A 16970-nucleotide genomic window follows, 5' to 3' on the forward strand; every position below is an offset into this window, starting at 1 on the left:
AAAACACAGGGAACACTAGGAGAGAGACATGGGGATATGTCCCATGTTCCATGTTGCTCCTGCCTATTCCCCCCCAATTTTGTAAAGGGGGTTTACTTGGAAAGACCCAGTGGACATTGGATACGGATGATTAAATGGGTAGAAGGGCTGGTTACCACGAATATTAAGGATGGATTATTTATTGTGTATACTCTCTATTTCACGCGAGTTAAGTCTAATTCCTACTTTCCACTTTGCATAATGGATGGGCCAAAGATTCGTGCATGTTGCAAGAGACACGACACGTCCAAGCATGTTTCCTCTTGTGTGACGACACAAAGAGGGTGATGTAGGTTGTGAAAAGAGCACTTCGTAAGAGCACGCGTTCGGAATCACCAATGGCGTCGTCTTCCTGAGATAGACGTCACCCAAGGACACTTTCGATTTCAGAGATGGGTAAACGTCTATCACCTAGTGAGTACACGGCTCAACACGGTCGTTTGGCGTCTTCACGAAGGTGAAGCTGTCTGTTTGCCATTAACGTCGGCAAGCCTATCCCGCCAAAAATTGGCTAGATTTTAATCAAGTTCGGAGCATCGCGATACGCCAGTGACACCTCGACATCCTTACGCCTGCGCCTCTGTACGCACATCGGTCAACGACTTCAGCCGGGCTACGCCTCGACGCCACAAGACAGCCCAGAAGCACACGAAGGGACAGGCTATCGTTCAACTCGACGGCACCATGGACCATCATCACATGACTAGTCCGCGCTATGAACAAGGTACTTCATGATTTATTTCACTCGAGTCTCGGGCCCTAATGCAAGCTCGGCATTCCGAGCCCGAGAGTGGGAGAGAAACACGCAGATCTCACATCTAGGATCTCGGGGACCCGAAACCAACGACGTCGCAGCGGTAGTGGGCTGATAATGTGTTTACCGCACGCTCCTCCTCCTCCTCCTCCTCCTCCACCTTGGCATAGGGATCATGGATGGACAACCTGGGCAATAGAAACGGAGAAGGGAAAGAAAAAAAAGACGACTCTTGATGGGTGGGACCCGGGTACGAAATGTTCCAACGCGCGCGCGGCGGGTTATTTATTGGCGCTAACGATTCGGGGGTCTTGAGCCGCCGGGGCCGTTGGGTGGATCCCTTACGGGGTCGGCCGCGGTTCGGCGGGGCGGAGCGCGGGCAACACGCGCCTCGCAGGGACCCGACCTGGACGTCGTAGTGTGAGTGGGGTGGGGGGGACCAATTTTTTGTTTGCCGTTCCATTGACTCTCGAAAGTGGCACCGGTGGGTTGCTTTTTTTGTCGGGGGCGAAAAGTGCCAGTGAGGATGGAGTCGCTTTGAAGTGGAGCTCGCTCTCTGTTTCGACTTTTGAGCGTTGTTTCCTGTAAGCAGATCATGTTTAAGTCTGGAACGGATTTCATCTGAAAGAGTGCGAGCATTGATTAGCAAAGCGGCATACAGGAAAACGGGATTCGCTGTCGTAAACGAGCTGTCAGTTTGGACTTTGTGTCGTGTTAATCAACGAGGCTCCTCAACAAGGGCAGAACTTCTTCCAAACAGGACACAAATATCCGTACTTCAGCCGGAACCAGGAAAAAGCTTTTTTCTGCTTGCGGAGAGTCCGCGGTTAGCCACGCCCGGTCGAGTACGGATACGTCTTGGAGATTTCAAAAGTCTGATATATTGCCAAGAAAATGAATGGGATTACCAGTCCCCTCCCAAAATCCAATGCCGCAATACGAAATACCGGCCGAATGGGTGGATCCCGCTACAGCTGACATCGTCTTTTCGAATTGTCATTACGAATCGCCTGCAGGCTTGAGAGATGCCGGCCGGAGTGGGGGAGGAGGATGAGATTTCCATGGGCTTTTCAAAGTTCAAGCTTCTTGATGTGGGCTTTCGGCAACAGTAGCTTCTTCGGGGATCCAAGAGCCGCAGGTCCCCAACCTTTTTGAATTCTTGTTGGCTGCCGTTGATGCCAATGTTGCATCCTTTATTTCGCCGAGTTTGCCCATTGTCGAAATGGAGCGAGTTGGTGAACGCCACGGCAGGCCCTGTCAAAGTCTGCGGAACCGGGTACAGCAACCAACGGCAGTTTGGCTGGGTCCCGTGCCGTAACCCCCGGCGGCCTCACTTGAAGCTCATGATGTAAGCAGTATGAAGTCGTTCGATGCATACACTGCATACATGACTGCATATGCCCCTTTGACCGAGTGTTCCCGGGGGCAGGCAACAACGGCCACATTGATGCGGCCAAATGCGATGCAACTTCGGTCCAGCCACTCTTTCCCACTTTATTTTGACATCCGCATACAGAGCTAGAGTTGCTGCAGCATTGTTTGCACTTTTGTCATGTGCTCGAACCGTGTCACGCATGTCGCTATGTCATAGTGTATAGATGAAGGATGGGATCAGGATCAGGATCGGTGCTAACATGCCCCCTTGCATGACAGATTCAACCCGCCTCCAGTTTCTCCCTCTCTTTTCTAGAACCATGCCTGGAATGCCACCGAATCCTGAGCTTGCTTATTCCTTCTTTCCCGGTTTTTTTTCTCTTTCTGCCCGAGTCTCCACGCCGGTATGCATAGATCGTACGAAGAAATATAGGGCCGAGACTTTCTCCAATTTGGCATCACTGATCAGCGACTACGGATTGGCTGTTACCTCACGGGTTCGCCGTTGGACCAACACCACCACCACCACCACCAGTCTCACACCGCCCTCCCCAGTTCCAACGCCGCCTAGAAACGGCCTCCTCCGAAGAAAGCTGTCAGTCGCGCGCGGCTCACGCTAATTAGTCACTGGATAGAGGTGGGAAGCTAATTTGCCCTACCAATACCATACCCCCGTATCTGGAATGACATTCCAATCGAAGTTGCCGCTAAAACCGTCGCGGACTCCCGCGAGACTTCGAGAAGAAGACGCCCCCTAACCTTCCCTCCCCTGTCATGTCTTGCTAGTTGTCTTCCCAAGTGTCTCACCGTGAAGAAGGAGCGTGGAAAGAAGCAGAACAGGTCGAAGGAAACTTGGGAGAAGCTGAGGAGGAGAGGGCCGGAGTCTGAGACACGTGGCGGTGATCTATCGTGATCCCGCGCAATCAAGGGGCGGATCTCCCGGGGTCCACATGCCCCCAATTGATTATCGAAGTCCCTGGTAATGTCAACGTCGTCGTACGGACTCAGAATCGTGAACAACAGCAGGTGTCCGTAGGGGAAATGACACCATGGACGGAACTCAGCTGTCAGCCTCGTCTCCAACTGCATTAGTGTGACTTGATGGTGTGTCGAGCAGCTGAGTAGTTGAATCAACGCTACGGGGCTAATGCTCCTGGCGCTAGATATGCGGTAGCGCTCTTCGTGGCCCCCGAGGGACCGCCATTTACGCCACGCATCAAGTCCCAACGGGGAGTCTAGACTCCGCCAGAGCGCTGTGGCGGCCACGCTCTTCATTGATGCCGGAAACTTTGTTCCTGAGCCGGCCCCCAACATTGCGGCTCAAGTCCACAGTATTCGCAGATAGCACAGGTGGAGGATACTCGGGCGCCGTCAAGCCGCTGGTGCGAAAAGGGGGGGCAGGGAGTCCGGGCCGGCCGGCTCGGAGTTTTGACGGCCGGCCGGTCGAAAGCACCACCAGCTAAGGACCAAGGTACTGAGCTGGGTTTCCCATAGTAAATCTAGCCACTAGATATGGTTCCCGAAAACGAGAAGAGAGTAGCCGCATCCAGCCTATCATATCGTTCGTCTTCTTGTTTCTGCTCTGTGCCCGTCGAACAGTGATCTCTTGACGTCTGCCTCCAGAAACTGAGCATATTGGGTCTGTGAATCTCTGACGAAGGGACCGATCTCTGCATCTCAATCATTAGACGAGCTTCATCCTAGACCCAAGACGCACGTCCTTACACATTACGCTCTCGTTTTAACGGAGTGGCCACCAGTGAAGACTTTCTGACTCAACTAGGAGAACCAACTCGCAGCAGGTGCTTTTCCTCACTTCCTCAACGACATCGAACCGAGCCGAACCGAAACCCTACTCCTCCCTCGATACTCCCCGCCCCCAAGCCTCTCGTCGACGAGATTACCTTAATGGAACCTCTAGTTCAAAACGCCGACGACCGCCTCCTCTTCCTCCTCCTACTCCTCTTCGACCCGGTCCCACCTTATCTCTCCTCTGTCCTTGACCCCTTGATGGCGAGGAGGAGGAGGAGGAGAACAATGACGACGACAACGACAACGACTATAGCAAGCCGCTTCTTGGGGGCCAGTAATCCGCCGACTACAGAAAAATATACCTTGAAGATAAAACCCCCCCCTTCCTTTTGCAACGAGATCATGGGCAGCATCAAGTCGACTATGAGCCTGTCTCGCAGTTGAGCAAAAAGAGAAAAAAAAAACCTTATAAAATTGACAGAAGTGACAAATAAGAGCATTGCAATATCCTTCGTGGCTACAAAGGTAATCTAGTATCTAGTCAGACACGCAGCCTTACTTCTCGTCGGTTGCCGAAACGAAAGCAAATAACATGAAACTTTTTGGTATTCTCTAGCCCGGCGTAGAGCTTTTCCTTTAGTGTTTTCCCACTTAACTTTGTTGCTTGGCATTATTCATCCCTTTTCCCCCGAGTCTCCAACTTCTATCATCGCGACCGGTAGTCCGGCCCTCGTAGCAGTAAAATACAGTATTCGTCACAATGGCTCCTCCGAAACGAATCAGAAGTCAACTCATGACGTTGAAACACCTCTTCGTTTCCCCCTAATCTAGGTTTTGTTGAATAGAAATGATTGCCTTCCTCGTCATCCTCTGGGTATCTTTGCTGCCTCCAAAATCACTTTTCTGTGCCCTCAGGCTTGGCTCGACAAATATGCTGCTGGCTGTCATATCCACTGCAGACCAGGTGCCCCAAAATGCTTCCAGAACTACCCATACTAGGAGTATTCTGCCGGAACGTACATTGGTACACTAGGGGCCGTGTACCCCGGAGGCCCGGCCGCTGGCACCCCAGCACCGTTAGGACCGCCAGGCACAACGTAGTTCGCAAAGCCTTGAAACTGCTGCTGGCCGGGGCCTTGCGCAGAGAACACAGGTGCGTTCACGGTCGGAGCTGCAACCGCGGCTACCGCGACGGGAGGCACTCCGGCGCCAGCTGGCACCGCTGCCCCCAACGCATGAGGCCCTCTAGATATTGCGTTGGGCACAGCTGACCAGCCCCAAAGCTGATCGAACTCGAGCTCTCCATCACCTGTGTCCGAGTCACCACCCATCCGCGCACTTTGGTCACCCTGTGACATGCTGGGGGTACTACCGGCCGGCGAGGCGACGGCTGACGGGCCTGTAGACGTAGGAAAGCTATGGTCCGTCTTCATTGACAGCGGCGGTGGCGCCATTGGCTTGGCCTTGTTTCCTGTCATGCCCGATACTGTGGCAGCCAGCGAATTCTTACGTGAAGACTTGAAGATGGTGCCTATGGGGTCGTTGAGGGATGTCGGGGAAAGCATTGGGGGCGCGGGCATGGCTGGCTGCTCGGTCTTCTTCTGTTGTAATTCGTAGACGACGTTGCGGAAAGATGTGAGGATGAAGAGGAGTCGACTAGCCTGCGGGTCGCTGGTAGCACAATACCGCATAATAGCAATGGTATTAGATATCGAGGCCGCGTAAGTCGGGTTGGGGTATATAGATGCAAATTCGTTACTCAGTATAACGAGTGAGGCAGCGAAGAGAAAGTAGCTGGATGAGATGTTAGCATAATGCAGTTTGTAGTCCATTTTGCATTTACATACAGAACAAAGGGGTTTCGTTGAGGAAGGTAGTTGCTCTCAAACGCCTTTTGCACGTAGATGATTGTCTGGTTAGAAGCGTGTAAGCATGCCTCGCAATACTTTGACATGCGATTGATCCAGCGGGGGACCGGGAGAGCAAGACCGCTTCGCTCGCCGTGAACTTTACTCAAAAGGCAGAGAAAAAATGGACGAGTCAGTAAGAGAATAGAGTGGCAGTATAAGAGGTTGACATGCAGAGCCGCGATGCCCTGAGCGGGGTTGCTGGGATCGGCGGCCACCCGCCCACCCGCCAATTCGGGGCTCAGAGTAGTGTACCAGGTGTTGCACTGCTCCCAGATCTCTTGAGCAAGGCGGACCGAAATTCGCCGGCGGGCGTAGATCTTCTTGAGAATCTGCCCAACGATCCGACAAGATCGCACGGCGGCGTCGAGCCCATCATCGGGATCCGTAACACGGATCAATTCCCCTTGGGAGTTTTTTTCAAACACCAAAAGCGCATCTACAGAGCACTCTTCTTCGTCAATGGCGACCGGTCGGCCTAGTGATGCCGCGAGAAACCGATCGAGAACGAATAGACTTCTCCAGAGGTTACGGCGGAGCCGAATCTCCTCGCCATTGAAAATAAAGTGGTTCTCGTGGACCCTGTGTAAGCCAAGAGCAAAGCCAGAACGGACCGCCATTCCTAAAGGATGAAAGCATTAGCTATGATGTTCCGCACGGGATAGCTGATTATGGCCTCACCAAAGTAGGCGTACGCTGCGTTACGTTTGGATATCGCTAGCATATAGACAGCCATCAATGACAGTGCCTGCACAGACCAAAAGTCTGCATCTTCAAATCCGGAAATGGGGTCGCCAAGAGCTTTGGCACTCCTGAAGAATAGCTCGGCGCGGTCATATCGACTTGCTCGGAGCTTTTTGAAAATCACGTCTTCTTTGCTACCGGGAAGTGGTGTCCCCAAGACGGTGCCGATAGCAAGGGTCAAATGCAATAGGCAGAGGAAAGAAGATTGCGCTGCCAATGGATCTGTGTAGCAGGCTTCCACGGACTCTTCAAATGCTGCTCTGTTAAAGACCTCGATCAGGCCGTGAGTCTATAGCAAGTCAGCAACTAAACCTCATGAGCGTCGTACCGAGTACTCAGGGGAATCGCATACGTTCGTAAAGAAGGAGTCCAGCAGAGCGTTGGCTGTATCCCTGTCGGGCAGGATATGTGGAGGCCGAATGCTATCCGGGATAGCACTGGTCGCCTCCATGATCTTATGGCGGCTAGGGTCCAGGGTAAAGTCGCTGGGCCCAACGCTCGCCTCAACAATCATTCGTATGAGCTGTAGGTAAGCCAACGAGGCCGAGTCGCCAACGTAGACTGATCGTATGATTAGTAACAAGATAAATACAACGCCCTGGCATAGGATACATACGGAGTCTGCCTGTAGGGTCCTGCAACATTCTGGTAGATTGCATGAGCGATGTCTCTTCATCAGGTCCTGAAGCGGTGCTGTGCCTGGAGCGAATGTCGAACTCGCGGTCTACTCCCAGCATTTCATGGTCCTGTTCGATAGATGGCTTTATATCAGATCCGGCGGTTGGTTTCGCATCGTTGACTGGTTGGTTCGGTCTCGAGTCCCATGGGGTCGTGGCCGCCGCGGGGCTCTCAGATGTGAGTGAGCCATCTGGGGCTGTTGGCTTCACCGTCGGTAGTTCTTCAATATTGCGACGCTTGGAAGGAGAAGCTAATTGGTCCGGGGCGGTCTGCTCGGAGCCATTGCTAGTCGTGTATGTACACTGAAGACTCCTCTTGGTACAAGTGCCGCAAGGGCGAGCACCGTTGCACTGTCAAGTATCGGTCAGCGACTGGAAAGTGACTTGGCGACTAACGTGATGCGGGAGGTGAACCGGACAAGGTCTCGGAAAATTGCAAATAGCTAGCACTTGCCGAGCTTGAGGTCATTCAGATAGACCGGGATGCGGTGTACACGAGACCGGCAAGGCGGTAACCCGTTGTCGATCGGTAGTGGGGCACTTCATGGGATGAACCAATGATCCTGGGAAGTCTGTGACCAGATCGTCGGGTTGCCCACAAAGACATGCTCTGACGAGGGGCACCCCGGGTGCTGGAAGAGATGCCCCGTTTAAGGGTCCAGCAAATTGAGCAACGAGTGCGAAATGTGCTGCAAGAAACAGCTCGGAAAACAGATGGAGAATGGTGTATCTGCATGGATGCCCACCACCCACTTGGATGGACCGGACTTAGTTGGCAATGTAGCATTGACAATCAAGGCAGAGAGGGGAGCTTGCACGATTAAAGTGTATTTTTTGTCGAATTGTGAGGCCACGATCAACGCGGTCAGAGGATACGTCGCCATATCGGGCCGGAGAATTCCCCCAACAAGAGATGGTTCCCGATACATAAGCCAGGTTTTTCAGTGATGGGCAGTCTGAATCCCCATTCATGGCAATTGGAATGGGATTGTACTTGGTTCTTCTGGCAACTAGCCGAGACCGGCGCGAGGAAATGGTGGGGAGTTGTCAAGACGTTTTGGCAACGCCACGGAGGGAGCTCTAGGTATGCCGGTACTAAGAGCACTAATAATATGACAGCTGGGGTAAAATGTGATGGGCTGGGAAGCGAGTAGGACAATGTGGAAAGAAACAACAACAAAGGGTGACGATAGTGCTGGTCGGCCAGGCTTGAATTCGGGCTCTACCACGAACAGAAAACAAGAGTTGGGTGCACCAGGAACGTGGGGGATGGGGAAAAGAGGATGCTTACCTTTTGCTTTCGTCGCTTACACGTGTCACAGGCCTGTGCAGTCCGTTGGCGCTTGTCATCTGGGACCTTGGGTCGGGTCATTGTCGAGGATGTTGATGCATCAGCCGACGGTCCATGGACCCTGGATGATGCCCGTTATCCGACGAGAAGACGATGTGGAGTTGGAGATCGGAGCAGCAGCGGCCGCACCAAGACCAAAAATGTCGCAGCGGCGGGGATGGCGGGGGAGGGCGGAACTAGGCGGGAGCTGTTTCGAGGGTATACACTACAGCCTACAGGTAACTGTAAGTGTACAAGCTGTCCCGAAAGGTGAACTGTAGAGAGGCGGATAGCAGCAGACAGCGGGTGCGGATAAGTGTAAGCATAGGCATGCTCATGCTTCCCTCTCACTGCAATAAGGTAAGTTGACGGGAATGACGGGCGAAGGCAGCGGGTAGGAGATGAGGGTGCGGAAGCCGCAGCCGTAGAGACGGTTCCGTGCTCTGCCCCCGGGGGGCGGGAAGCTAGTAAGGGTCGGTTCTTCAAGCAAGCTTTTCTGACATGTTCCGACGACAGACAAGCAAGCTCGCTGGACGATGATGGGCAGGCGAGGATAACCGCAAGTGGGGAGCTTTCGGATATGGGGGGGTTGTTACTTTAAAGAGCAACACCCCAAGGTACGTGATAATGAGATGTGACGAGGGAAGCAGCAAATCTCAACTTGTGTTATGCCGCGCCGGTTTGGCTTGCTGCGGGTGAGCAGGAAAGGATAGGGCTGGGGAGGACTGGACTCCAAGCTGGGCAGGACAAGACTAGTGAGATGGTATGGTAAAGAGATGGAGGGGACCGCCGTTACGGCAGGCGGATATCGGCGATGGCGGGGAACGACGGGTGGAAGGACGGACGTGGACGTGGGCGTATGAGAGACAAGTAGAGCAAGGCCGGACGAGAATGAGGAAAGGGTAGAGAGAGGACTGGGCGGGCGAGGGAGGGAAGGGCGAGACTTTGATCGGATATGGGACAATCGACCAGTCCAAGAGACTCATCAAAAAATGGGCAAAAGTACGAAGGACGCGCGCTTGTTACGCCCAACGTAAGTCAGGCCAGGTGAAGGGGACGGGGGAGTCGGGGGACTGGGGTGAGCGAGCTACTTGGACTGGAGCCCTTCAGGGAAGCAGGGTCGTGCAGTCAAAGTCGAGCTGTAGCTGGAGGCAAAGGCAAGGTCAAGGTGGTCAACAAGCTCGAGGCGAGTCGAGTCGCGCAACCAAGATGCGATGCGAAGCGGGGACTCTGAGAGAGAGGGTCGAGGATGCAGACCAGGGGAACTCTGAGAGGAGGAGGGGGGAGTGGGCCACGCAGGGTTCAGCTTAAAGCTAGGACCGCATTGTAGGGCAAGGGGGGGGGTTCCTTCAAGACGGGAGCAATGGGAAATCCGGGCCCCCGTCATGTCATCTGGATCAAGTCGGGTTGGGAGAATTTGAGAGGGACCCAAAGTCGTGTTCAAGGGGGTGGGCGAACCAAGATTGACTCACCTTTGTTCCTGATCTTCTGAAGAAGGCGAGACCCTAATGTCCCGTTCCAGCAGAACAGACAAGACCAGGCCCAGGCCCAAAACGGCTTTGACGGGACAGCATGGGGGTCAATACGCCCATGTGCGCGGTATGCGTCTAGAGACAACCAGAACGGCGCCGCCGGCCTATGTAACGCTTCGGTGCAGCATGCCGGCCGAGTCTACCGCAAGCTTAACCCCAAGATTTCCGAGGTTAATGTCTTTTATCCAGAGTGTATTCCTCTACGTATATAAGAAGGACTTTGATAAAGGATGGTAATGATGATGATATGAGTAGTGAAAGAGGCACATATCAAGATGAATAACAGGAAATCGATCCCGTCCCCCACTCGTCTCCGTATGTACGATGTGATGAAGCGCTGGTGTGCGACGCTATTCAAGGCTCGTTTGATGAGGTTCAGAGTTCAGACGTACGAATAGATGGCCCCCATGTGCGTGGCACAGACACTTCGCAGCCAAGCAGTCGTCTCGCAGATCTTTCTTGCAGAGCTCATGCAGAGAAGAAGCATGGCATTCATCGTGGAGCTGGATCAATGTTTTGCAAGCCTCTAAAGCCAGTGGCGCCACCGCTCGCTAGCGTTGGATGAGAAAAGCAAGAGGCCCCGAGACATGCTTTTGCGATTTAGCGGCGGCGTTTGCTGCCTGCCCTGTCACCTCACTGCGACCCTGGACTGGTGGCTGTCTGCCATGCATAAGATACACGAGCTGGCCGTAGGGCGAGTGCCGGAGGTGTGGCTGGACCTTGAGAGGCCACGGCTCGGCCGAACGTCTTTGGGCTGGGCTAGACTTGGCTAGAATCTGCTGGGTGGCCCCCAGGCTACAGTGAGCACGCGAGACGGGCGAGGCTTGCAGAAGCGTGTCCAAGATGTGAAACCATCATTCTTCTCCCTTTTCCCTGGACCTTGGGGCCGACACGACCGGAGATTTCCATCTCACATCGGTGTAGGCGACTAATCCATTGAGACAACGTGCTTCGATTGGAATGGTTCCGACAGCGTGGTAAGGCACCATCCCCCTCACATCGACTAACGTGCCGTGCGTGCTTCCTGGAGGATCGTTCGCTGGGGCTGAATCGACTAAGCACCTGGATGACATTCTCCGCGTCGTTCTAATTTTCGCCTATACCAACGTTAGCTCCGGTTACACTTTACGATTGCTATGGCTCAGGGGTTACTGAGGCGCTGGTATTGACTGAGGTAGGTCCTGGAGGCGGCAGTCGATATGCATAAATGAAGTTTGGATTGAACTAGAAGGTGCGAAGGCGCATCATGTATTGACACCGCAAAGTTAGTGATGGTGAGTGATGGTGGCGAACGATATTGCATAACACGGACGATGTAACGGGTAGGAAATGCCACAACGGAGCATCTCGATTGCTTGGTTGGGAGATGCAGCGAAGAAGGTTGTTGATTGCAACCTGGAAGTTACTAAGGTAGACACGGATACCCAAAAGAGGAACAGTTGGCAAGGTATGAGCAGAGCTACGTGTGCCATTCTCGGTGCCTCCTTCCAATGTCTTTTCCTGTTGCAGAATGCTCCTTGCTCCTTCTGCAACCAGACCGGCGCCGCCCTTCCTGCCTTCCGGAACCAAAGCCGGGTCGGAAGGAACTGCGACGGAGCCAAGTCCGGCCCGGCACTGACACAAATGGATGCTCATCCAGTACAAACCCCCGCTCCGATGCAGTCGCAATCGGCCCCGAGGACTGATTCCTTTCTCATTTCCCCCGCGCCCTTTTGAACTCGTGGCTACTGGTCTCATTACGGAAATCCACACCTGCATCGTCGCATCATCCGATAGTGCTCTCTTCAAAGTCAAACATGGATCGCAACACAACACCGTTCATTCGCACGCCATTCAGTACAGTACTTGAAATCCAAACCCCGTACTCATAAATACTTACTACACACCCAGATGCCTTACTCATTCTGATTCCCCTGCAGCAGCCTCCTCATCTCAACTTGTCTGATTGAACCTTATCCAGTTAGCATTCATCTTTATAAGATGGCAGAAGTCCGAGCGATGTTCGATCTGGGCAGGTTGCCACAGCACATACTTACCCGTCACAGCGCAGCACATGACGCTGCAGGAGCTGCGGATTTTCGCATCCTGGACATAGCTGGATCTGCACAAGAGTTCTTCACCGCAAATGGTCTTGGTCGGATAGCGCACTCACAGACCTTCCATCATCGTCATTGAATTGCCGTTTCCGGTGACAGTTGGCTTTACCCAGACCCGACCGTCTGGGAGCATTTCCACTGCCCACTCTGATCTTCAAATCTCTAGGTACTCGTACACATTTCGTATTTCGTCAATGACAGCTAGGGATTCAGTCGACTGCAGTAGCTTTTGCCATTCGCGCCTGGCCTTTTCTTTCTCAACTTACCACTCGATTACAGAGCCCTCATTTTTTAGATCGGCATAGACTCCAGCATGAGAAGATTCAGCCTATCATTTGCTGCTTACCACTCGCAACGCTGTCGTAGCCCTTATGTTACATGTGTTATGTGGTAATCCCATTAACAAGACCATGGTGGAGTACCTGCTAAAAAGGATGTACTGGGACGATTTCGGCCAAATTGCAAATATCGCTACTCAAAACCAAGTAGACGGCTCTCTTATGTCGAGCCGGCCGCCCTGTTTTCTCCAGGTCCTCTCTATGGCAGGTCTGAGCAAAACTCGCGCCCAATTATGTCTATATTGTCTCGAGCTTGCACGACGCGTAGTGTGCTCGACGACGTTCGCTTTGCCAGTCTAGTCCTGACGTGGATCATTCTCCTACAACGGTCCTCCTCAGTCAGGTCGAACGTAGCTGCCACCAATTCTTCCAGCCTTGGTCTTCCGAGTTCATCGCACATCCAAATTACTATTTAATATACTGTCATCTGTTGAAAAATGGTCTCCAGATGCTTCCCACGGTAGACCATCCCACTCATGAAGGCTGCAGGACTGTTTCGATCGCTAGCCACGGCATAGCAAAAGATAGCGCATCCGTTCCCATCAGTCATATTCCATTTGACATCTTCTTTGCATCGTGAGGGAATGAGGCCTGAAATACAGAAAATGTGGTCAATGTGACCCGCGTACGGCATGGTTCCCATGATTGTCCGCATTACCACAAAGGGGCATTAGCTTGCAATCTGCAGACAGATTATAGTTTAGTATCTGACCTACAACTTACAGTGGATGATACCAGGAGATCCAATAAGCCTTTCTGCTTTCAGGTGTGACTCGAAACTGAACCGGTCATGAGAAGAGCAGGCCCTTCCGAGCTACAGCACATGCATTGAAACTGTTAAGGTCTTAATGAGACGAGTTTCCCGCTTGAAGACAACATGTTCGCATAGAGTATAAAGGCATATGAGCAACAAGACTTGTCTAGACTGAACTTCACGTAGTTAATTGCCCTCTCAGTCCTAGTCACACCATAGCTGCCCAGCAAGTATTTCTCTAGCATATGGATGTAACTAACAAATCTGTGCCACCGGCCGTCGGTTTACATCCTCTGCAGCATTCCAACCTTGTGTCCCTTTTCGGGTTCATCACTAGAATCCCCACAGGCCCTGCCCGATTACAGCATCTCACTCTTCGCCACGACACCCTGGACACAGTCTCTTGGGTACGATACAGCTTCTAATCTTCATTACAAGACTCTGGCAGGGATTGTGCCATATTTATGGCTCTAAGTGCGTGTGGAACGATCTCTCGCATTATGACAAGGTTCGGAGAGAATGCATGAGAACAATTCAACGACAAAGCTTCATCATACGGGGTCCAGACTGTAGCTCATCGGCATTCAATCGGCCATCGAATGGACCCAAGCCTTGCTTCTCTCGTGTCTTATCGTTTCTGTCCTTCCTCGGCAATACCTCTCTGACATGTATTTATGTGTTCAAAGCGCTGCTAGGGATTCCAAGGGTTGTAATTAGATCTCTCTCGTTGGTTCGAAGCTATCTCCGAGATGAAAGGCTTTCTTGCTGCATCATTAGCATACTCAGACAGGCACACCTTCACCTTCGTGTGGGTATTTTTTTGAGCTCAAATCGAGGGAGATTCATTATCGAAAGATCTAAGGACTCAATCCTTCAGCCGCGGCGATCCCAACCACAGCCCACTTGGAGAAATTGCGCTCTGGGAAGTAAACAGTAAGGGCTTCTTCCTCTGACACAAGTCATGGCTGTTTGACTTTAGGTCCGACCTCACCGGCTTCGGTAAGTTTTTCAGGGACATATCTGTTGCCCACAGCTCTTGTAGCACTACGTCCTAAGCCTTGATGAAGTTGATATCCTGTCTTGGAAGAATGGCACCCGCCCCGGCTACCTAGATCGAAACAACTCCAGTATAGGCTAGCAGTGCTGGCCGCCACCTCGAACAGGCCGCCCATCTCTCGCAGCCGTAATGCTCCCATGCCCACCATCCTTACCACAGTCGACCGGAACAGAACGCAGAAGATACCCAATAGCGAAGCCTAGGTAAGCTTTAGATGCGGTACTGTGTCGTGGGTTCCCGCCGCGCTTTGCAACGCTTTGATAGGAAAGTCCCGCAGACATGGATCAACACCTGACTCCTTGGACTTATGTCGAGATGAGATGGGAACAAAGAATTTGACTCTCTGTAGCTCATTGTATCTCACGTGAATAGACGCAGTGCCGCTCTAGGTGACGATTGAAATGGAGTTGAGAAGAAAACAGCCCTCCTGTAGAGAAGAGTATTCCCGCTCTCCAAGTTATTGACGTCTAAAGCCGATGGTTGCAACGAGCTTATAGAAGATGGTCCGACCTATTCATAGATTGTCTTGTTTTGTTTTGGCCATTCTCTTTGTTACCGGCAGCGATTATCGTCGAGGAAAGGCATTTGAACGCCTTATCTGGATGCGAAGTCTTGCGGGTTGGGACTTTGAGCTTCAGCAGTGCTAAACGCAGCCTTGGTGGATTGTAATGGAACATACTTCATCGGAGCTGCGACGGAAGCAAACGCTGTCTCTGATGATGAGACAGCTCTATTCCGAGAGAAATATGTATCACGACAGGGCCTCATTTTGGCTCATCGATCCCCTCTATTCCGGTACTCGCACCCGAATATCGGCCAGACAGGTTGGTCCCTGGAGAAAGCGTGCGTTCGATCGGTCTTGCCTTGACTTCAAGGTCTGGAAGTCAGACTACCAGAGGGCACGAGGCTAGGCAGGCCATTTGCCAACCAAGGATCGCACCCATAAAGTTCTTCAATACCCTGACAAGTGGTTCGCTAAGAATCAATGCAGTCACCCATAATCGCCATATCACCCTTACTAGCCCGATTCTCGAAACACATCTCCACGAAGACGTTGGAATGGCATGAAATCAGGAAAGCCAAGTATCCTATGAACCCAAATACGAAGGCTTAAATCCAGCCTTTGTTCTAGATGGTAATCGAACTTTCAGCGCAGGGTCATCAGTCTGCCCCCCCCCCCCCCCCCCCCCCCACCCCACACCCCACCAACACAGCGACCTCTGCAGCACACACAACACACAACATCCACGCTTCGTTCCCACGGCCATCCCAACATTCCCCCAGGGGTCTCCGACACCCCACCCCCCCCCCCCCATCATCTACAAGAGCTGGAAGACACCTTGACTGCTGCAAACCTCGTAACATATCTCTCAGGTATTTCTACAGAATATTCCGCGAAGCTGACGACACCTGAAGTATCAAGAAAAGAAAAAAAGGAGTGACAGGATCCGAAAAATAGACTCTACCTCGGAGACAAGGTCAGAAGACCACAATAGCTACCAAAGCACTCGCCCAAGCGGCTCTCAAGTGAGAGACCGAACACAACGTCAGGATTCAGATGTACGCGAATTATGCCTTGCCTTTACCCAGGTAAGGAGCGCAACACTATCCACTCTACTCTGAAATATCTCTTCTCCTCGAGAATGGCTCATCAATTTCCTTGCATGTAAACACAATCGTTTCCTCTCGAGTTGCGGCTGAAAGGCAATCCATGCAGAAGCCCCCTCCCACGGCGATCCATGTCTGTAAATGATTTCACTGAGTTCTGTATCATCTGAGTCTGCCCTTTTACTTTTGAGCGGCCACTTCTCTATAATCAGTTGGCTTGACGGGAACGCTGTCCACAGTCTTCAATAAAAACATTACCCAAGACGGCATATACGACAGTTAAGTATGGGGCTTCAGTCATTAGAGGCCACTCTCTTTCAGATCGAGCAGACTAGGTTTGTCCACCAATAACAATGAACGTGCCACAGATACATCACATTGCAAGGCACAGCGAAGGAAGCATGGCCAATGAGGTATGCGTTTCATCATGTATTAGAAGCCATCCACCAGCTTGTCTTATGGACAAGTATTCATCTACCATAACCAAACACACAATGCAACTCATGCGGGATTTTTTTCGTGCCCCATGAAACCAGAAATGACTAAAGCCACTCGACATGTAGTTCCGCCAACGCCAAATTGAAGCCTGCAATATGAAAGGTAAACACGTCTTGAGAAGAGAAGAAAGAAGAAGATGCCTTCGCGCCCAATGTCACTCGCTTTTTATCCCTCCCATCCCAGTGATGCCCGAGAGAGACCTCTGTGTTGAGGTCGCGCCAAGAAACCAAACAGACGGGAAAGCGACAAGATCTACTGTGGCCTTCTACCACCTCAGGCGGTGCAAGAGATAAATGCGGAGACTGAAACCAGTTGACCGCCAAAACCAAAACGCCTTGTACGCTATGCTCTACCATGCTGGAAAATAATGACGAATAACACAATGGTTGGAGGCGAAGCCAACGGCCATGCTCGTGGCAATGCCATGTGCGATGCTGCAGAAGGAGAATTCAAGAAAGCAGCCCAACAGTAGAATCGAACCTCAAGAGGGGGGTGGGGGTATCATGAAGG

At 52.2% G+C, this 16970-nt stretch overlaps 3 protein-coding genes across 3 annotated transcripts; all 3 read right to left on the bottom strand.

Moving 5' to 3' along the window:
• Positions 1-2812: 2812 nt before the first annotated feature.
• Positions 2813-3481, bottom strand: CTAM01_06011 (uncharacterized protein; the record flags this gene model as incomplete). Its single annotated transcript, XM_060522041.1, has 1 exon — positions 2813-3481. The coding sequence occupies one exon, from the start codon at positions 3479-3481 to the stop codon at positions 2813-2815; it is 669 nt and encodes a 222-aa protein (XP_060383231.1).
• Positions 3482-4914: 1433 nt separating this feature from the next.
• Positions 4915-8619, bottom strand: CTAM01_06012 (fungal specific transcription factor domain-containing protein; the record flags this gene model as incomplete). The annotated part of the gene is made up of 6 exons (XM_060522042.1): positions 4915-5713; positions 5767-6448; positions 6508-6859; positions 6923-7131; positions 7187-7598; positions 8539-8619. The coding sequence occupies 6 exons, from the start codon at positions 8617-8619 to the stop codon at positions 4915-4917; spliced, it is 2535 nt and encodes an 844-aa protein (XP_060383232.1).
• Positions 8620-16504: 7885 nt separating this feature from the next.
• CTAM01_06013 (uncharacterized protein) lies at positions 16505-16816 on the bottom strand (the record flags this gene model as incomplete). Its single annotated transcript, XM_060522043.1, has 1 exon — positions 16505-16816. The coding sequence occupies one exon, from the start codon at positions 16814-16816 to the stop codon at positions 16505-16507; it is 312 nt and encodes a 103-aa protein (XP_060383233.1).
• Between the last annotated feature and the right edge of the window lie 154 nt (positions 16817-16970).

This window comes from Colletotrichum tamarilloi, assembly GCF_030869305.1.
Source record: "Colletotrichum tamarilloi strain Tom-12 chromosome Unknown Scaffold_16.1, whole genome shotgun sequence".
Lineage (NCBI taxonomy): Eukaryota > Fungi > Ascomycota > Sordariomycetes > Glomerellales > Glomerellaceae > Colletotrichum > Colletotrichum tamarilloi.